Source organism: Nerophis ophidion, linkage group LG16, assembly GCF_033978795.1.
Source record: "Nerophis ophidion isolate RoL-2023_Sa linkage group LG16, RoL_Noph_v1.0, whole genome shotgun sequence".
In the NCBI taxonomy this organism is placed as follows: domain Eukaryota; kingdom Metazoa; phylum Chordata; class Actinopteri; order Syngnathiformes; family Syngnathidae; genus Nerophis; species Nerophis ophidion.
The window spans coordinates 15,151,563-15,174,025 of NC_084626.1; the positions used below are offsets into that span (position 1 = coordinate 15,151,563).

General features: G+C 39.2%; 1 protein-coding gene across 3 annotated transcripts in view; it reads left to right on the forward strand.

Moving 5' to 3' along the window:
* The window catches only part of fkbp5 (FKBP prolyl isomerase 5), a 46,862-nt gene extending 26,157 nt beyond the window's left edge, over positions 1 to 20,705 (forward strand). For 2 of the 3 annotated variants that reach the window (XM_061874414.1, XM_061874413.1), the window contains 4 exons: positions 698 to 763; positions 3,867 to 4,052; positions 10,611 to 10,850; positions 13,280 to 20,705. In XM_061874414.1, the coding sequence (XP_061730398.1) occupies positions 698 to 763; positions 3,867 to 4,052; positions 10,611 to 10,850; positions 13,280 to 13,384 (597 nt within the window). In that variant the 3' untranslated portion in view covers positions 13,385 to 20,705. The remainder of the gene's footprint in view (positions 1 to 697; positions 764 to 3,866; positions 4,053 to 10,610; positions 10,851 to 13,279) is intronic. The other variant, XM_061874415.1, reaches the window with a different exon arrangement.
* The last annotated feature ends 1,758 nt before the right edge of the window (positions 20,706 to 22,463 follow it).

Below are 22,463 nucleotides of genomic sequence, written 5' to 3' on the forward strand. Positions count from 1 at the left end.
GTCAAAAACATTAATTGCGTGTTAAAAAAAATATTGCCATTACAGGAACTTATAGTTGACTTTGACAGTCCTTTAATACTATTCTATCTCTGTTTGACGTTATTTATACTTTCGGAATAAATTATGTGATAATGTTCATCAGTCAAATACATGGAATTTAATCTGACAGTTTTAAAGGCCTACTGAAACCCACTACTACCCACCACGCAGTCTGATAGTTTATATATCAATGATGAAATATTAACATTGCAACACATGCCAATACGGCCTTTTTAGTTTACTAAACTACAATTTTAAATTTCCCGGGAGTTTCGTCTTGAAAACGTTGTGTAATGATGACGTGTACGCAAGACGTAGTATGAGCGCTACGCACACACACAGCTAAATGTCGTCTGCTTTAACGGCATAATTACACATTATTTTGGACATCTGTGTTGCTGAATCTTTTGCAATTTGTTCAATTAATATTGGAGAAGTCAAAGTAGAAAGATGGAGTTGGGAAGCTTTAGCCTTTAGCCACACAAACACACAGTGATTCCTTGTTTAAAATTCCCGGAAGTGAAAATTTACTATGGATCAGAGTGCGGTCAAGCCAACATGGATCCCAACCACATGTCAACCAGCTGGTTTCGGTGAGAAAATTGTGGTTAAAAATGAGCTTCTTACCGGAGATCAGCTGAGCTTGTGCCGTCCATAGCTGCCGTCAACTCCCCTGAGACACTGCGCGTCAAGACACCCGTGGAGACACCCTTCCGACTATCAGGTACTATTTGACTCACTAAAACACTAGCAACACAATAGAAAGATAAGGGATTTCCCAGAATTATCCTAGTAAATGTGTTTAAAAACGGAATCCGTCCCAATGCATTTGCGTTTTTTTTTTTTAACTCGTTTTTTTTTTCTAGTCCGTCGCTATCAATATCCTCACACACAAATATTTCATCCTCGCTCAAATTAATGGGGGAAATTGTTGTTTTCTCGGTCCGAATAGCACTTTTTGTTTGGAGGCTCCCATTAAAAACAATGTGAATATGTGAGGAGCCCCCACACTTGCGACGTCATCGTCTGCGACTTCCGGTAGAGGCAGGGAGTTTGTCTTAACAAGTTGCGAACTTTTATCGTGGATGTTCTCTACTAAATCCTTTCAGCAAAAATATGGCAATATCGCGAAATGATCAAGTATGAAATAGAATGGATCTGCTATCCCCGTTTAAATAAGAAAATCTCATTTCAGTAGGCCTTTAAGGTCATTTTTAATCCGTCAGAAAATGAAATAAACATCAAAATCACATTACAGGATGTTATTATTATTGACTAATTTTCCTCAATTGATGTACCCAGGCTCGGGATCTTTCTGTGTGGAGTTTGCATGTTCTCCCCGTGAATGCGTGGGTTCCCTCCGGGTACTCCGGCTTCCTCCCACTTCCAAAGACATGCACCTGGGGATAGGTTGATTGGCAACACTAAATTGGCCCTGGTGTGTGAATGTGAGTGTGAATGTTGTCTGTCTATCTGTGTTGGCCCTGCGATGAGGTGGCGACTTGTCCAGGGTGTACCCTGCCTTCCGCCCGATTGTAGCTGAGATAGGCGCCAGCGCCCCCCGCGACCCCGAAAGGGAATAAGCGGTAGAAAATGGATGGATGATGTACTGACATCATGTGGTTTATTCTGTACATATGTAGCATCATCTTGAACAAAACTTGTGAATTTAGACTCAATTCATAATCACACATGAAGTTAAAAGGGGATACACAGTATTTCAGCGTATTTATGTCCCCCCGGAAAATGGATTAAAAATTTCACACAAAGTACAGATTATCGAAGGCATTTATTTGGGTAGAAATATCCCGAGTTACATTCCCAACATGAATGTAACAATCCACATGTTGTAACTATCACTAATAAGCAGCGAAAGTACATAGTGTCCAAACACGGAAGTGTTGACAAGGCACATAGCTCTGAGGTCATGTACACCTAGTGCAGGGCATACAAAGAATTGCTTCTAGTGGACACATTTTTGTATAGCTCATTTCTATTTTAATATTTAGTATTTAGAAAACTCATCTCGCGGGCCGGATAAAGTTAAAATGAAAGTACCACTGATAGTCACACACACACACACTTGGTGTGGTGAAATTAACCTCTGCATTTGACCCATCCCCTTGTTCCATCCCCTGGGAGATGAGGGGAGCAGTGAGCAGAAGTGGTGGCTGCGCTATGGAATAATTTTGGTGATTTAACCCCCAATTCCAACCCTTGATGCTGAGTGCGAAGCAGGGAGGTGACGGTCCCATTTGTATAGTCTTTGGTATGACTCTGCCGGTCGGTTTGAACTCACGACCTACTGAACTCAGGGCGGACACTCTATCCACAATGCCACTGAGCAGGCTTGTGACTAGATATCGCCCGTGGGCCGTACGTTTGACACCACTGTTATAGATTAAAGTATTTGACCTTTTTGTAGACTGACTCAGCATGTTGTGAGAAGGACATGCAAGTGTCAATCTTAATCCCAAGATATTTCAAATTCTGTACCTGCTCTACCAGCTGACTTTGTATGCTTAGCCGTTAAAACAGGTCCTCTGGGTGTTTCCCTCTGGGTCTGTAGCACGGCTCCTTCGATTTTGATATATTGAGCTCTATTGAGCTTTTGGCAAAAGTTTACACCACATTTCCTGCTGGTACTGTCATGGTTTGGGAGTTAGTAAGGTGGGCTACCAGGGCCATGTCATCCGCGTACTTTCAAGTGGTACATACATATATAGTTGCGTCATTACGTCCTAGAAGCCGGAAGAGGGCGGGCGGGATTTACTGTGTGAAAAACAATGGAAAGTTAGCTCCATCTGTGTAAATGTTGCAAACAGCCCCTTTAATGGGAATTGTAACGTTCTCACTTGTCTGCACCACACTGATGCAGTAGGAGTTGATAACGCCAGACAAGGGCGCCAAAATAATTTTGAAACGGCGGACAAAGTTGTACCAAAAGCCACTCAGACAGCTCTATTTAAACGTGTTTGTGAGCAGTTTAATAAAAACAAAGCAGATGCCGCCAAATTTATCCCTGGTGGGCTGCTACAAATTAATAAACGTATAGGAAACACTAGGTGTACTATCTGCTGAAAATGAATCAACACGCAGTCATGGTCTAAATATCTGGCAAAAAAAGTGAGGAACAAAATAATTGTCTTGGGTTCACACGAGCACTGCCGACACTGGGGAAAGGCAGGCTACTCAGGGAAATTCCAACATGCACTTAGACTTTTTGGATCAAACAATGCCAAAATGCTTGCGAAATATTGTTTTGCAGGTTGAATGTTTTTTGTTGTTTTTTTTGCTTATTCTATGTAGCCGGGGTCCCCGAACTTTTTGAGTCGGGGGCCGCATTGCGTTAAAATAATTTGGCCGGGGGCAGGGCTGTTTATTTATATATATATAATATATATATATAATATATATATATAAATATATATATAATATATATATATATATATATATATATATGTATAAATATACACACATATGATATCACGTCATTGAATGTAAAATGCATTTTTAGACAACGTGATTTGCCTGAGCGGCTAGGAGACTATGAGATAACAAGCAACAAACGGTAGAAAATGGATTAGAAAGGACAGATTAAAAAAACAAAAAAAAAAACATTTTTTAACTTTTTTACCGCGGGGCAAGCCATATCTCGAAGGCTGGCGGGCCGGATCTGACCCTCAGTGTGTAAGTACATAGTTCTTATGGTAAGCAAACTGGGTCAGAAAAAAATGCTTGTCAGTGATAAGTATTTTTGACTTTGTTTTCATTTATAGTACTCAGCCTGTTAAGCATGCTGACACATGAATCCTATGTTTTTTTAGGGGGGGCACTACTACCAGGCGGTAGTACAGTACCAGCGCATCGTTTCCTGGTTGGAGATGGAGTGTGGTAACGGTTTGGAGCAGCAAAATCGCATTAATGACTTGCTCTCGACGGCCCACCTCAACCTAGCTTTGTGTTTCCTGCGCATCAAAGACTTCTCCCAAGTGGTGCAGAACTGCAACAAGGTAAGACCGCCTCAGGCCCCTGTGGGTTGTGTGTAACATTTTGGAAGACATATTAGTGTAAATGTAATACATATATCCTTAAAGGGGCCCTATTATGCGAAACCAATTATTCTTACCTTTTATCTTTACATTTTTCTTACCTTTTTACCCATGTTTGTGTATTTGGAATAAAATTGCCCAATTTATAACATTTTTCAAATTGGTGTAGGCAGTGGATATCTCTCCATATATGGATTGAAATTTACCAAAAGATCTTTGTGCGAGGTCGCCATTGTTATGATCCGCTATGCGGATCATATTCTGTTTGGGTTTTTCGGGTCACTTTTGTTTTTCTGTCAGTGTTAGACTCTGTTTAGTTCCTGTTTATGCACCTCTGAGTTTGTTACCATAGCAACTTATTACTTTCACCTGCCGCTTGTGTTCCTGACGCACAACTTTTTGTCATCACTGACATTTTTATTTAAGCCTGTCTTTGCCAGTTAGTCGGTCTGGCTTCTTTGTTTTTGCATCACGCGACTGCCACGTAAGTCTTGTCTCCTAGCCCCTGCTAGTTAGTTGTCTTAGTCTGTGGTAAGTGTTAGCCTTAGCCTCTGGTGCGCTCAGCACCTCATCCAGTCGGTTTGTTTTCTGTTTTTGTACCAGTGTTGTTATTTTTACCATTAAATCAAGTCCTTACCTGCAAGTCCTGTCCGGATTGTCCTTTGCGTCACTGGGAGAAAAAAATGCATCACCATGCGACCCTTACGTGACAGCCATTGTGATCAATAAGTTTCTTTTTCTCTATCTTTTTGTGGGGCAGACTGTCTCGTACATGCACATTCATCCTCCGTTGTTGACATTTCTTATACGAATTAGTGTATAGTTGCCAACTGTCAGTAGACTCAACATGGAAGCACAAAAAACTACAACATGGCCGACTCGGAGAAAAACGCTGTAGAAGTGGGGGCATGTAAATAGGACCGCCTACAAAATGGCTTCATTCTGAAGAGACATTCAGAAAGCGCCTTGAAGTTGGTCTGTAAAACATAGTCCATGCAAACATTTTGACCAAATAGCTGTTACATGTTAGGTAGACCACAATAAAGTGTTTTAAACATAAAAAAAATCATAATATGACCCCTTTAAAACTTTATCAATATTAGACAAATGATCAATGCCTTTTGACAATGTATTAAGTACTTAATCGCCTGTGACCTTACAAAGACATTTTGCTTGATGACGTCTCGTTTTTGAACCAATCTTGGATCAGATTTCACACACGTCCTTGTTAGTCCAAAAAGGTGTGCACCAAATTTTGTTGTGATTCGGCAAAATACAATGTTTAGTAAACATTGTTTACAAACCCCGTTTCCATATGAGTTGGGAAATTGTGTTAGATGTAAATATAAACGGAATACAATTATTTGCAAATCCTTTTCAACCCATATTCAGTTGAATATGCTACAAAGACAACATATTTAATGTTCAAACTGATAAACAATAATTTTTCGCAAATAATCATCAACTTTAGAATTTGATGCCAGCAACACGTGACAAAGAAGTTCGGAAAGGTGGCAATAAATATTGATAAAGTATTTATTTGGAACATCCCACACGTGTGCAGGCTAATTAGGAACAGATGGGTGCCATGATTGGGTATAAAAACAGCTTCCCAAAAAATGCTCAGTTTTTCACAAGAAAGGATGAGGCGAGGTACACCCCTTTGTCCACAACTGCGTGAGCAAATAGTCAAACAGTTTTAAGAACAACGTTTCTCAAAGTCCAATAGCAAGAAATTTAGGGATTTCAACATCTACGGTCCATAATATCTTCAAAAGGTTCAGAGAATCCGGAGAAATCACTCCACGGAAACCAACATTGAATGACTGTGACCTTCGATCCCTCAGACGGCACTGTATCAAAAACCGACATCAATCTCTATAGGATATCACCACATGGGCTAAGGAACACTTCAGAAACAGAAAACCACTGTCACTAAATACCGTTCGTCGCTACATCTGTAAGTGCAAGTTAAAGCTCTACTATGCAAAGCGGAAGCCGTTTATCAACAACATCCAGAAACGCTGCCGGCTTCTATTGGCCCGAGATCATCTAAGATGGACTGATGCAAAGTGGAAAAGTGTTCTGTGGTCTTGACGTCCACATTTCAAATTCCATCCATCCATCCGTCCATTTTCTTCCGCTTATTCCCTTTGGGGTCGCTGGTGCCTATCTCAGGTACAATCGGGCGGAATGAAGTCGCCATCTCATCACAAATAATTTGACCCCCTTAACATGCTTCAAAACTCACCAAATCGCCATCTCATCACAAATAATTTGACCCCCTTAACATGCTTCAAAACTCACCAAAAGTCGCCATCTCATCACAGACATTTCGAATTGTTTTCGGAAATATTCGACATCGTGTCATCGGGACTAAAGGGGAAGCAAACCATCCAGACTGTTATCGACGCAAAGTTCAACAGCCAGCTTCTGTGATGGTATGGGGGTGCATTAGTGGCCAAGGCATGGGTAACTTACACATCTGTGAAGGCACCATTATTGCTGAAAGGTACAGCTTTTGGAACAACATATGCTGCCATCTAAGCGCCATCTTTTTCATGGACGCCCCTGCTTATCAGCAAGACAATGCCAAGCCAAATTCAGCACGTGTTATGACAGCGTGGCTTCGTAAAAAAAGAGTGCGGGTACTTTCCTGGCCCGCCTGCGGTCCAGAACTGTCTCCCATGAAAAATGTGTGGCGCATTATGAAGCGTAAAATACGACAGCGGAGACCCCGTACTGTTGAACAACTTAAGCTATACATAAAACAAAAATAGGAAAGAATTTCACTTTCAAAGCTTCAACAATTAGTTTCCTCAGATCCCAAATGTTTATTGAGTGTTGTTAAAAGAAAAGGTGATGTAACACAGGGGTGAACATGCCCTTTCCCAACTACTTTGGCACGTGTTGCAGCCATGAAATTCTAAGTTAATTATTATTTGCAAAAAAAATAAAGTTTATGAGTTTGAACATCAAATATCTTGTCTTTGTAGCATATTCAACTGAATATGGGTTGAAAAGGATTTGCAAATCATTGTATTCCGTTTATATTTACATCCAACACAATTTCCCAACTCAAATGGAAACAGGGTTTGTATTTATAGTGGGATGGTTTCAAGAATGCACATTTGGCACAGGGGTTAGTGCATATGCCTTACAACACGAAAGTCCTGGGTTCGATCCTGGGCTTGGGATCTTTCTGTGTGGAGTTTGCACGCTCTCCCGTGACTGCGTGGGTTCCCTCCGGGCATAGGTGGGTAGTAACGAGCTGCATTTACTCCGTTACATCTACTTGAGTAACTTTTGGGAAAAATTGTACTTCTAAGAGTAGTTTTTATGCAACATACTTTTACTTTTACTTGAGTATATTTATAGAGAAGAAATGCTACTTTTACTCCGCTCCATTTATCTACACTCAGCTCGCTACTCGCTACTTTTTTTATCGATATGTTAGTGTTTGTTTTGATTTATGACAGACCTTCAAAGTAGGATTACGCATGCCTGCGTTTCACCAATCACATGCAGTCACTGGTGACGTTGGATCAATCAAACAGAGCCAGGTGGTCACATGACCGTCACACGTGGAGCCCGACTTTAAACAATTTGAAAAACTTATTGGGGTGTTACCATTTAGTGGTCAATTGTACAGAATATGTACTGTACTGTGCAATCTACTAATACAAGTTTCAATCAATCAATCAATAAATCAATCAATGAATGCCTACTGAGCCTATGGTGCTGTTATTGTGGCTCAATTTGCCTTATTTTTTTTAATTGTAATTTATTATTTAATATATATTATTGTTTTAGTTGGTTAAGAGATATTCCTGGCTTTAAATTTGCTCGTTGCTATTTTTATGTTTTTGTGCATTATTTGTTGCCGTAATCATTAAACAAACAGGTCACTCATCAGTTACTCAGTACTTGAGTAGTTTTTTCACAACATACTTTTTACTTTTACTCAAGTAAAGGTGACTACTCCTTACTTTAACTTGAGTAATACATCTCTAAAGTAACAGTACTCTTACTTGAGTACAATTTCTGGCTACTCTACCCACCTCTGCCTCCGGGTAATCCCACCTTCTGCCCGAATGCAGCTGACATAGGCTCCAGTACCCCATGCGACTCCGAACAAGAAAAGCGGTACAAAAAGGATGGATGAATGGACACACACACACACACACACACACACACACACACACACACACACACACACACACACACACACACACACACACACACACTATATAAATGTGTGTATATATATATACATATATATATATATATATATATATATATATATACATATGTATATATATATGTATGTATATATATATATATATATATATATATATATATACATATGTATATATATATATGTATGTATATATACATCAATCAATCAATCAATGTTTACTTATATAGCCCTAAATCACTAGTGTCTCAAAGGGCTGCACAAACCACCACGACATCCTCGGTAGGCCCACATAAGGGCAAGGAAAACTCACACCCAGTGGGACATCGGTGACAATAATGATCCAGTGGGACGTCTGTGACAATAATGATTATGAGAACCTTAGAGAGGAGGAAAGCAATGGATGTCGAGCGGGTCTAACATGATACTGTGAAAGTTCAATCCACAATGGATCCAACACGGTCGCGAGAGTCCAGTCCAAAGCGGGTCCAACTCAGCAGCGAGAGTCCCGTTCACAGCGGAGCCAGCAGGAAACCATCCCAAGCGGAGGCGGATCAGCAGCGCAGAGATGTCGAGGCGGATCAGCAGCGCAGAGATGTCCCCAGCCGATACACAGGCAAGCAGTACATGGCCACCGGATCGGACCGGACCCCCTCCACAGGGGAGAGTGGGACATAGAAGAAAAAGAAAAGAAACAGCAGATCAACTGGTCTAAAAAGGGAGTCTATTTAAAGGCTACAGTATACAAATGAGTTTTAAGGTGAGACTTAAATGCTTCTACTGAGGTGGCATCTCGAACTGTTACCGGGAGGGCATTCCAGAGTACTGGAGCCCGAACGGAAAACGCTCTATAGCCCGCAGACTTTTTTTGGGCTTTGGGAATCACTAACAAGCCGGAATCCTTTGAACGCAGATTTCTTGCCGGGACATATGGTACAATACAATCGGCAAGATAGGATGGAGCTAGACCGTGTAGTATTTTATACGTAAGTAGTAAAACCTTAAAGTCACATCTTAAGTGCACAGGAAGCCAGTGCAGGTGAGCCAGTACAGGCGTAATGTGATCAAACTTTCTTGTTCTTGTCAAAAGTCTAGCAGCCGCATTTTGTACCAACTGTAATCTTTTAATGCTAGACATGGGGAGACCCGAAAATAATACGTTACAGTAGTCGAGGCGAGACGTAACAAACGCATGGATAATGATCTCAGCGTCCTTAGTGGACAGAATGGAGCGAATTTTAGCGATATTACGGAGATGAAAGAAGGCCGTTTTAGTAACGCTTTTAATGTGTGCCTCAAAGGAGAGAGTTGGGTCGAAGATAATACCCAGATTCTTTACCGTGTCGCCTTGTTTAATTGTTTGGTTGTCAAATGTTAGAGTTGTATTATTAAATAGAGTTCGGTGTCTAGCAGGACCGATAATCAGCATTTCCGTTTTTTTGGCATTGAGTTGCAAAAAGTTAGCGGACATCCATTGTTTAATTTCATTAAGACACGCCTCCAGCTGACTACAATCCGGCGTGTTGGTCAGCTTTAGGGGCATGTAGAGTTGGGTGTCATCAGCATAACAGTGAAAGCTAACACCGTATGTACATATATATATGTATGTATGTATATATATATATATACATGTGTATATATATATATGTATGTATATACATACATATGTATATATATGTATGTATATATATATACATATGTATATATATGTATGTATATATATATATATGTGTATATATATATATATATATATATATATGTGTGTGTGTATATATATATATATATGTATGTATATATATATATGTATGCTGATGGAAACTTTCTGTAAATCTTCTACCCAATCGCAATCCAAGCTCTAAGTAGGAAAAAAAGTACCGATATCTACAGAAAAAGTATTAATCCTTTGCAACTGTAGTTGCCTGGGCTATTGTTTTTCTGACAAATACACCCCATGGTGGCGCTGATACTAAAATATTTACTTTTTTTCCTACTTAGAGCTAGGATTGCGATTGGGTGGAAGGTTACGGGAAGTTTTCATCAGCATTTCAATTGGAATTTAACCTGAAGAGTTTTGGAAATATTCCAGATTAGAGACTTGATTTATTTGGTTAAAACATTATTGCATTTTAAGATCAACTGTGATATACGATGTAGTAGACAGGAAATGACAACACGAAATTCCCCAATTTAGTTTCTCATGGCAATGTTCCACCTCTTGCCACTCTACAGGCAACAAAGGCTTGATACATTTTCACCTTTTTGTGTGAAAAGATTCATGAAGTTAGATATGTACTTCAACTCACCTGTTTTGTGTACCACAGGTGATTGAGATAGACCCTTGCAACGAGAAGGCTCTGTATCGCCGCGGTGAGGCCCGTCTGCTCCGTAACGAGTTCACCTTGGCCTTGGCGGATTTTCAACAAGTGCTGCAGGTCAACGCTGCCAATCGTGCTGCCCGAACTCGGATAACAATCTGTCGGAGCAAAATGAAGGAATATCACGAGCTGGACAAGAAGACTTACGCCAACATGTTCCAGAAGTTTGCTGAGCGGGATGCCAAGGTCTGTAAATGTTCGCTTCCTCTCACACATGAAGTGGTTTGACAAATAATCACCTGTAGGATCTTGTCTTTTCACACCTGCTCACATTTAACCTCACAAAGATAATAATAACATAACATTTTGATTGGCACTGTCAGGTATTTGTTTTAAGTACAGTATGCTTTAATCATTCCTCACAAGTATAACATTTGATATTTAATCATGATCAATCAAATTTAATTTCCAGCAACCCTGTGCTTAATCTGATTAAAATCGTCGGACAGCATTTATAGAGAATCAATAAAATGAGCAAATGCCAGTTCCTATAAGGTGCCTCTAGATTTATTTTCCAAAATAAAAAAGGCAGGATTTTGTTATTTTGGGTTTTTAGAATATGGTAGATGTCATAATATTTTTGAGAAATTCTAAAGTTGCATGAATGCTTGCTTTAGTACTGCACTGACCTCTGGCGGTCATGTGCGGAGCTTGTAGATGTTCTTGCCAGAAGATGCTCTTCTCTGCTAGGGGAAAAAAATAAAAATACTGATTACGTTTACATAATAAATCAGTCTGATTCATCAAATAGTTCGGCTTAAAAAAAGCATCCTACGAGCCATGGAAACACCTTAATCTGATCATGTTTGGCTTTTGTGAAACCAGACCAGCCCACCTAGATTATGGGTTTGGAAACCATATCTCTCAAGTGGGAGTTTCTTTCAAAGGGGATCCTTTGTATCGCACATGTCACTCTCATATCCATCAATCAATCAATGATTATTTATATAGCCCTAAATACCTAGTGTCTCAAAGGCTGCACAAACCACAACACAAACCACTGACATCCTTCAATCAAAACATAGGAAACGACAAGAATGAAGAAGAGACTGTTTACAAGCTAAAAGAGGAAACGACAAGAATGAAGAAGAGACAGTTTACAAGCTAAAAGATGGGAGAAAAAACAAACAGATTTACTTAAGAAGGTGGCTATAAAAATTGGGAACGTTGACTTCATACGGGCTGCCAAACCAAATACGATTGAGATGGAGAATAAAGCAGGTACTGAATGTTACAAGGCAAAGAAGAAAGTGTACACAAACCTCTTCATGCTGGATATGTGCGCTCCAAACTGATAAACAATATCTGCCAAGATAGTCCTCATCTGGAACAGGTCGGGGCACGGACGGTCTTTTCCTTCAATTTAAAACTCCTTCCATCAAACCACATAGCCTTTTTGAATGAACTCCAGGACATTCGTTTTCTTTCCATGATTCTGCGTCCGGAAATGTCTTTAAAACTAGCGCAGTAAGATCATTTTTTTGTATCAGCATAGACATTACAGATGTCATATTTGCCAATATTACAGCAGACTCTAGGTGCAGCAAGAACTGTGCTGTTGACTTGTAAAGGCGCCTCAGATGCGTTGTTTTGGTGTGACGTCAAGGTCAAACGAAAACACCTATACATTTATCTGCGCTAAAAGGAAATAAGTGCCCCACACGGGTGTGAGAAAATACAAAAATCAGTCTAATTTAGTGCATGGAAACATACTAATGAACTGTTATGTAGGGCTGCAAGAATGAATGGAACAGTAAAAAGCATGGAATTAAATTGTGTTGCTTTGATTAATCGTTAATGAGCATTACAATTGTTATATCTGGACTGCATGGAGTGCACCTGACAGCGGTGGTGTGCAGGTGCTGTTTTTTTTTAAATTATTATTGCGTTAGTTAAATTTCAAATGAGGAAAAAAAGTTGTTGTAGAATGTTTTGTTTAATTAAACTATCTTCCTTAAAATATGCATTGAGGCTATAAAGTGTATATATGGACAAAAACTAATCGATATATATCACTTTTTTACTCAAATAAACGATGCTATAATACAGGGGTCGGGAACCTTTTTGGCTGAGAGAGCCATACAAGCCAAATATTTTTAAAAGTATTTCCGTGAGAGCCATATCATTTTTTTTTTTTTTAACACTGAATACAACTATATGCGTGCATTTTTAAGAAAGACCAACATTTTTAGAGTATAATAAGTCTCTTATTCTTTTTAATAACATTGTTATTCTGAGGCTAACCAAAAATAAATAAATACTTCTTACCATTAATGCGACTTCTTGAACAGGTGCGGTAGAAACCGAATAGATGGATGAAAATGCATGAGAATGTTTTATATTTTGAATGTTATTTTTGACACTGTGATTACCAGCGGAATTATTCCTTACTTACCTTGTTAAGCAATGTCAGCTAAGATTTATCTGAGAGCCAGGTGCAGTCATCAAAAGAGCCACATCTGGCTCTAGAGCCATAGGTTCCCTACCCCTGCTATAAAAAGTTGTACTGTAATACATTTATTTTGAACCGTAACTCTAATACAACTCGTCCCACAAATAAAGATTCAATGGAACATTTTGATAGCTTAATGACAACTTTGTGCTTTTGTAAGCAGACTGGGAGGATGAAAAGGAAGCAAGAGGAGAGTGTGAGCAGCAGCATGAACGGAGAAGTGGGCGTTAAACGCCGAAGGAGTCAGGACCGCCGCTCACAACAGTGACATCTATGTCAAAACCAAGAAGACTCCCAACAGGCAGGAATAAGAGCTCTTGCACACTCAAATACTCCGATATTTCCACTATTTGGTCACACAGACTGCCTATTCCTGTAACTTTTTGTTTTATTACCATTACAACACACTGAGCTCCATTTTATAATGCTTCTATGATGAGATGGGCATCAACAGGGAAATCACATCCAAAAACATTACGACTTGCAAGTATTACTGTGTGTTATGACTTGAACCACATGTACAATTTCTTCTTCTGACAAAATGTCTAATTTATGTGCTGCAGATGTCTGGAAAAACAATTCAAATACAGCCACAGCTTTTAGTCCATGTTGGTAAAAAGGATAAACAACTTACCTAAGAATGTGCCTCATATAATACTAGCTATATTTGAAAAGTGGAAAGGCTGAAGTCAAAAGAACGATGCCGCACACTGCCCACACCGACGATTGGTTACGTGCTGTTTACTTGCATTCACCCATGCAATATGTCAACGCCTTCAAAATCGGAAGATGTATGACATCACACGAAAAGGGTCTATAGCAGGGGTGTCCAAACTTTTTCCACTGAAGGCCACAAACATTAATCATACGAGGGCCATTTTGATATTTTTCATTTTCAAAACCAATACAATGTATAGTTTTTTTCCCCATCTTTTGGGCTAAGGACCCAGTAGGGTCTGAGTCATAAAAATGTTAAAAATGAATTACGTATTTTTTACTATTCAACGCTTGAATCTCTAGATCAACTGCAGGTCTATCTGGTGATATAAAGTGTTAAAAAATGTTTTGTTACATGCCCTTTTTGTCAAAAACACAACATATTCCACAAAATTCCAAGCAAAATATTTGATGTGAAGTATTTGCAGGTCTAAAAAGGTCAATAATTCATAAGACGTTGATTCATTATTTTTTGAGCAATGACATTTTTTTAAAATCCCACTAAAATTCTTGGGGGTCCATCATAATAAAAAAATGCTAAAAAAAAGTCTTGCATAAAAAATTAAAAGTCAACCCCCTTTGGTCTCAAGGTAGACTTCAGATCTGTTCTTATTTTTGTTTATTTGATGTCCTTTTGGTCAATTTGGCAAACAAACAATATGCAGTATTTTCTCAAAAAAACATTTACAAGTGGAAGATTTTTATGTGAATTATTTACAGGCCTAAAAAGGTCGCTAATTCTCATAATTTTTTGAGCGATTAATTTTTTTTAAATCACACTACAATTCTTGGGGGTCCATCAAAAAATGATTATAAAAAAAGTCTTACATTTAAAAAACAAAAAAAACAACTCTTTGGTCTCGAGATCAACTTCAGATCAGTTTTTTTTTTTATTATTTCGGTCAAATAAAATTTGGCAAACAAAATATGCAGTATTTCCTCCCCAAAATATTTTAAGTATTTACAGGCCTAAAAAATTCAATAATTCAAAACACCATTGACTGTTTTTTGAGCAATGACATTTTTTTTTAAATCCCACTAAAATTTTTGGGTCAAATAATATTTTATTATTTGGCAAACTAACAAAATATGCAGTATTTGCTCCTAAACAATATTTCAAAGTGGAATATTTGATTTGCAGTAATTGGTCAACAACAATTTATTTTGATTCTTTATTGTAACCTGAGCACATGGCAGCCTTGTTATTTCAGCCAAGATTGCAACTTTTTTCATGACATTTCACCTGCTCTTCCACTTTCTTAGTTTGTTTTTATTTTTCAATATTTTTCAAATATTTCTTTAGAATGTGCCGCATTAGGTGCAGGCAGCACTTTGGACACCCCTGGTCTGTAGCAATCCATTTTTTTATCAGTAGTTTCAAATGGAAAAATCAGTGTATGTTTTGGTAATTGATAGTTTTGTCTCATAATAGAAAAAAAAAAAATTGGTTCATTTGAATGTCCCTTTGAAACAAGAGTGAGACGGGGAGACACAAACGTTAGCAACACTAGCTTAGCTATGTGAGCTACATGCTAACATACATGCTACCACCATGCTAGGTTAGCGTAATCACTGAAGAACAACATGATCAAACTTACACGTCTGTAGCTGACTGATATACTGTATGCTTGGCGAAGCTCTCGGTAGAATTTTAAGAGGTGTAGATGACATACTTTTCACAAAGTGCTGAACTTACCGAGTTTATTTAGCCAGACGGTGGTTCCATTCTTCATGACGTAATGAAAACCCCCAACTTGGAAAGCGGGCGTTTGAGCGTCTTTCCTCTTGAAAGTGGAGCAAACAAGTGAGTAATCTAGACATACAGTGTTACTTTTAGAACATCATAGCGTCCCCTTTACCTGTAAAGTACAAACAAGAAGTACACGTTTTGTAGTCCCGATGAACATGCAAACTCCCTGCGCATTCCTGTAAAAAATCTTCATACAGCTCTGAAATTTCCAGTTTTGCCACCCTAGCAATGATGTACATCAGCATGTTTTTACACAAACAAGGATCAGTTCAGAAATAGCCTACATTTATTTCAGCTTAAATGCATTGCTAGAACACAGCTGCCACTGGAACACACACATACAGTACCATTCTGTATCCACCCTAAAATCAGTCATAAAGTGGACAAATTCTGAGTCAAAATGCATTATTTTACTAGTTGAATGGGTATATTTTAGCAAAAAAATACCCCACAACAAAAGACCACTAGTGGTTGTGTTTGTAGATATTCACGAAAAAACAAACATGTTTCATTGTATAACACATGTATGGTCATTTTTATAAGGATAAGTCTCAGGAGTGCATGAGAAAGTGGCAAACGTAAAGTGTATTTCATCAAGTATAGCGCAGCAGCAACAGAACCAATGTTGGCGAGGAGCAATCTTATCTGCGGATCATGCGCTGTGCGCGGAGAAGCGAATGTAAAATGCCAATGAATGAAGGGGCGCTTCATATGAAATGTTATTCCTCGCCGCTTCATGCTTTGTCACTGTAAACAGCAAATTTCCCCCGATTATTGTAGTTGTCAAATTTCATGCACTGGTCTTGTAGGCTAGATATAGTGCAGGGGTCGGTAACCTTTACCACTCAAAGAGCCATTTTGACCTGTTTCACAAAATAAAGAAGATAATGGGAGCCGCAACCATCCTCGCTAATATCTACTGATGGTCACCCAGATAACAATAAGGACGTGCTATGAAGCCATTGCCTTTGACGCCTTCAACATGTACAAACAGCTTGCCAGCCCAGTAACATGTTGTACGTGGCTTCCGCTGATACACGTACACGACTGCAAGGCATATAGTCAACAGCCACACAGGTTACACTGAAGGTTGTGATATAAACAACTTTAACACTCTTACTAATATGCGCCACACTGTGAACCCACACCAAACAAGTATGACAAACACAATTTCGGGAGAACATCCTCACAGTAACACAACATAACAATTACAATTAATCCCATGCATCCATGACTCTTCCAGGGTATATTATAAACCCCGCTAGCACCAATCCCCCCCTTCCGTGCGTCGGTTGAAGTGGGCGGGGTTGGAGGCGCGGGGGTGTAATATAGCTTGGAAGAGTAATGGATGCATGGGATTCTGGGTAATTGTTATGTTGCGTTTATGTTGTGTTACTGTGAGGATGTTCTCCCAAAATATGTTTGTCATTCTTGTTTGGTGTGGGTTCACAGTGTGGCGCATATTAGTAAGAGTGTTAAAGTTGTGACAATGGGTTCACAGTGTGGCGCATATTAGTAAGAGTGTTAAAGTTGTTTATATCACAACCTTCAGTGTAACCTGTATGGCTGTTGACTATATGCCTTGCAATCTCGTACGTGTGACGATAGAAGCAGCGAGATGCATGCGTCAGGCCCGCACGCGGATAGCATGGTGTAAAGGCGGGCGATGACATGTTGTAGAGGTCGTTAAAAGTAAAGCCATCACGGCACGCCCTCAATATTGTAGTCCAAGTGAAAATCGGAGATGTTAACCCTAGGTGATGTCCGGGAGAGGCACCAAAATCCGGAAACACCCCGAAACAATCGGGGGGGTCGGCGATTATGCAGCTGAGCCATATGCAGCTGAGCCACATCAGAGTGGCCAAAGAGCCGCATGCGGCTCCGGAGCCGCGGGTTGCCGACCCCTGATATAGCGGAATTCACGTTAATCAGGGCCAAAATGTATTTTTAATTTCAAGTCTGAGTCATATATTATGACAATGATTTCACACAAATAAACAGCGCCTCCAGGATTTTGCAGATGTCGTTGTCGGCTTTTGCTGCATTTTTTTCAGAAAGTAACCTCAAAAAGCACAGGATTTCAACAGAAATACCGTATGGATGTTTTACTCATTTCATACTGCACAAACTTTAAAAGTAGACACCAGATTCTAGTAAAAAGGCATACTCAAAGAGGTTTGTACTGTTTTAATTCATTATAACTAGAGTAATAGTAATTCCAATTACAGAGAGAAACACTACCGAAAGACTTCTTTATTGTCCGCTGTCACCCACAATTTGCTTGGAAAAGTATTTGTCCATCTAAACATTCATTTATTTATTACTATTTGTTCAAACACATTCACCTTTTGTGAACTGTTAAAAGCAACCTATAGTGCTCCTTTTTGTTGGCGTATGAGAGGTTATCATCACACTCCAACATCTCTAATATGTAACTGCGGCCTCTTTGCTAGGTTATGCATTGCAAATAAAAATATACTACATTACACAGAAGGCTCAGCGCTTTTAGACAGGAAAAAGGAGTCGGACTCAGCTAAGCGTTGATAGTAGAGATGGTATTTATGGCTCTTTGAAGGGAGCCAGATCTTGAGGAACCGTTCCTTTAAAAAAAAAAGACTGACTCATTGTTGTATTTCTTTTTTTTGTTTATTATTAAGTTGTTGTTTTTTTTAATCAAGGAATTGGATGTAGAAGTTAGGATATTTAGATCGGAACAATTCAAAGTTATATATACAGTACACTAATGGTGATTAAATATTCTGAAATCTTATTTTCGTTTATTATTAAGTTGTATTTATCAGGGAATCACAGGTAGAAGTTATAAGATTTAAATCAGAATAATTCAAAGTTATGTATACAGTACAATATTGGTGATTATCCATCCATCCATTTTCTACCGCTTATTCCCTTTTGGGGTCGCGGGGGCGCTGGCGCCATCTCAGCTACAATCGGGCGGAAGGCGGGGTACACCCTGGACAAGTCGCCACCTCATCGCAGGGCCAACACAGATAGACAGACAACATTCACACTCACATTCACACACTAGGGCCAATTTAGTGTTGCCAATCAACCTATACCCCAGGTGCACGTCTTTGGAAGTGGGAGGAAGCCGGAGTACCCGGAGGGAACCCACGCATTCACGGGGAGAACATGCAAACTCCACACAGAAAGATCCCGAGCCTGGATTTGAACCCAGGACTGCAGGAACTTCGTATTGTGAGGCAGACGCACTAACCCCTCTGCCACTGTGAAGCCCAATATTGGTGATTAATTATTCTGAAACATCAATAATAATAGATTTTTGCTAATGTTTTACAACAAATGCCATTAGGAAATACCATATCCCATATCCAGTAAAAATATTTATAAGAAAACTTTGTAGTACACAAACATGACCTAAAAAAATGTGTAGGGGTAAAATTGTGAATGCAAAATATTACCTGGACTACTTTCAAACATGCCTGGGTATTTTTTATTTAAATGGCTCCCAAAAAAGCGACACGCAAATGCGAATAGGTTCTTATTGTTCAACGTTCTTATTGTTCACTTAAAAGAAGTGTTCTAAAACTCGTTCATGAATTGGCCCAATTGTGACATCTCAAAATGTTGGAGGGACTGAATAAAGTGCGAACATTTTTTTGGATGTAAATTGCCCCAATTTTACTGGCAAACTACTTACTGTATTTCCCTTGAATTGCTGCCGGGGCGCTAATTAATTTAAAACCTCTTCTCACTCCGGCGCTTATCAAAGGCATGCATGCGGTAAAGGCAAGCATGCGCTAATTATTTTAAAACCTCTTCTCACTCCGGCACTAACCAAAGGCATGCGTTAAATTTAGGCCTGCGCTTAAAAATTTAGTGTGATGTAAGGATACCATCATGAAAAGCACAATAAACAAAAACGTTATTATGGTCTTACCTTTACTTATAAAGTCCTTGCGCAGCTCTTTTCTGATCAAAACCATCGATAACTTGTTTATAGAAGTCTTCCTTATCTTTCTTCAGTTTTAAAACTCTCTGTGTCAATAGCTTGGACGTTAAATGCTACTGAATAGCTCTTAATCTTCCCTTTATGCGATTTCAAATTATTGAAATCAGCCTCCTCCATTTTAAATGATGACAGGGGAAGTGTCACTCGTGACGTGACGATTTTGACCCAGCGGTAATACTAAGCATGCGCTAATTATTTTGCATACTATATACCTGGCGGCAATTCAGGGAAATACGGTAGTCAGCATTAATGGATGGGATGATTGTAAACAACAGTAGGACAAAAATAGTATTTTAAAGCGTATGCAGAGTGTGACTAATTGTCATTATTATGTCTTCACACTTGGCTGTTTTTTTGACTTGTTTTGCGTGGTTATCAACTGAAAGATAAAAACTCAGCATTTGTCCACAATATGACTGCAGGGCTTAACTTTGCTCTTGCATAATACAAACAATGAGGTTTAGTGGCAGCTTTTTGAAACTTAGGGCCAGACTCCCATTGTCATATATTTGGTGACAGATCACAGAAAGTATGTTTTATGATGAGGGACAGTTCTGGAGCTTTAAAAATAATGTTGAAATTGGGAACATTTAAACAGAGCAACCATTTTTTTTTATGCCGTGAACATTTTGTTCAGACGATGCACTCGAGTCGAGGCAATCTTTTGACTTCAATGTCTGTAAAGACCAGACAATAAATAATCTTGCAATGTTTTATAAACATTGTTTATAGATTGGGAAAAAAACCCTTATCTGTCTTAAATTAGTTGTGTGAGTGTTTTTTTCATTTCTAAATGTGTTGCTTTGGCTCAAAACATTTTGTACAGTGCTGGCTGTTGAGGATGAAGTACCTTTTCTAATATAAATGATCATTTGTAGTCTAATTTATATTCATATTCGGGTCAAATGTAACTCTGACCAACAGTAAAACAAGATTGCTTTGAAACGGAAGCTACGGGTTATGTTCAACAAAGTTTACACACTGCAAACGACACAATCCTGTTTTTATCGACCTGCCAATCAAATACAGTCACAAACCATGTAGAGTGCAGGTCATGTGTGGTATAAATATATATTTTATTTGTATTATTTTGCACGTGAAAATGAGTTAATAAACCCGATGTTTGCATTACAGGATGAAATGTTGTCTTTCTTTCAAGTTGCTCCTTTATTGTGTCGTGACAAAAAGTAGACACTTTTATCATGAAATTTTAAATAATTCTATGTTTTACATCCTTGTTACTCTTTTTTCCCCTCAACTATACATTTTATAAGAGGTCTTATTATAATTATTAATGTACATGCTAAACACTACATGGTAGTCTACATAACATGTAATAATGGTGCTTTGGTCACAACTCTGCAGACATTTTGCTTTAGAGGAGGATTTTAGTGAGTTTATTGTATTTGCTTTCTCTTTCAAAGCCTTTCAGTGCCACTGAGTCAGGGGTCGGCAACCCAAAACGTTGAAAGAGCCATATTGGACCAAAAATACAAAAAAATCTTGTCTGTAGCCGCAAAAAATTAAAAGCCAAAGCGTATAATTCTTATAATGAAGGCAACACATGATGTAAGTGTCTATATTAGCTATAATAGACTACTATCCAAACGACTGTCGTCACAGGCTGAAGCTAATCTTTGCTGACAGAAATGTTGAAATGTAATATTCTACACATTTTTACAACATTAGAAACTATTTGTAATTCAGAGGCTACTCAGAAGGCGAGAACTCCTGGAAATGACTGGCTTTTAATGGCCAAAGGTGTCAAAGTTAAAGGAAATGTATTTTAATAGATTTATTATTTTTTTTGGCAAGACAGGTAATGTTTGCTTTGGTCTGCAACAACACTCCACACAACTATCTGAAATGCAGCCGATTTTACATATAGATACTGTGTCATGAGAAAATTATATAAGAGGATACAAGTAAAGGATTTGAAATAGCTCAAATATACCAACAAAATAGGCATAATGATGCACTATGTACATACAGCTGGCCTAAATAGGATATTAGCATCGATTAGCTTGCAGTCATGCACTGACCAAATATGCCTGATTAGCACTCCCAACAAGTTAATAACATCAACAAAGCTCACCTTTGTGCATTCAGGCACAGCATACAACTTTAGGTGGACAAAATGAGACCAAGAAGGAGTGGAAGATATACATATACAGATATACATGTAAACAAACTGTTGCGTCACAGTCCACACTATGGTGTGTTCAAGAACCGCCGAAATGAGGTGGACAAAATGATGTTCACCAAATTACTCTGGATGCGGGATGTGATAACTTCTTAGCACAAGGACTCCGGTCAGAGAGTAGGGCACTGAAAGGCTTTCAGGCACTCTTTAATGGTGAAATTGAACAAGCGTGGTATACTTGTGTATGGGTTTGTGGTCTAAAGGAAACACAAAAGAATGATTAGGATACATTTAGGCAATATAATGTGCAATAATATAGCAGGACATCCATCCATCCATCCATCTCCCGCTTATCCGAGGTCGGGTCGCGGGGGCAGCAGCCTAAGCAGGGAAGCCCAGACTTCCCTCTCCCTAGCCACTTCGTCCAGCTCTTCCCGGGGGATCCCGAGGCGTCCCCAGGCCGGCCGAGAGACATAGTCTTCCCAACGTGTCCTGGGTCTTCCCCGTGGCCTCTTACCGGTTGGACGTGCCCTAAACACCTCCCTAGGGAGGCGTTCGGGTGGCATCCTGACCAGATGCCCGAGCCACCTCATCTGGCTCCTCTCGATGTGAAGGAGCAGCGGCTTTACTTTGAGTTCATCCCGGATGGCAGAGCTTCTCACCCTATCTCTAAAGGAGAGCCCCGCCACCCGGCGGAGGAAACTCATTTCAGCCGCTTGTACCCGTGATCTTGTCCTTTCGGTCAT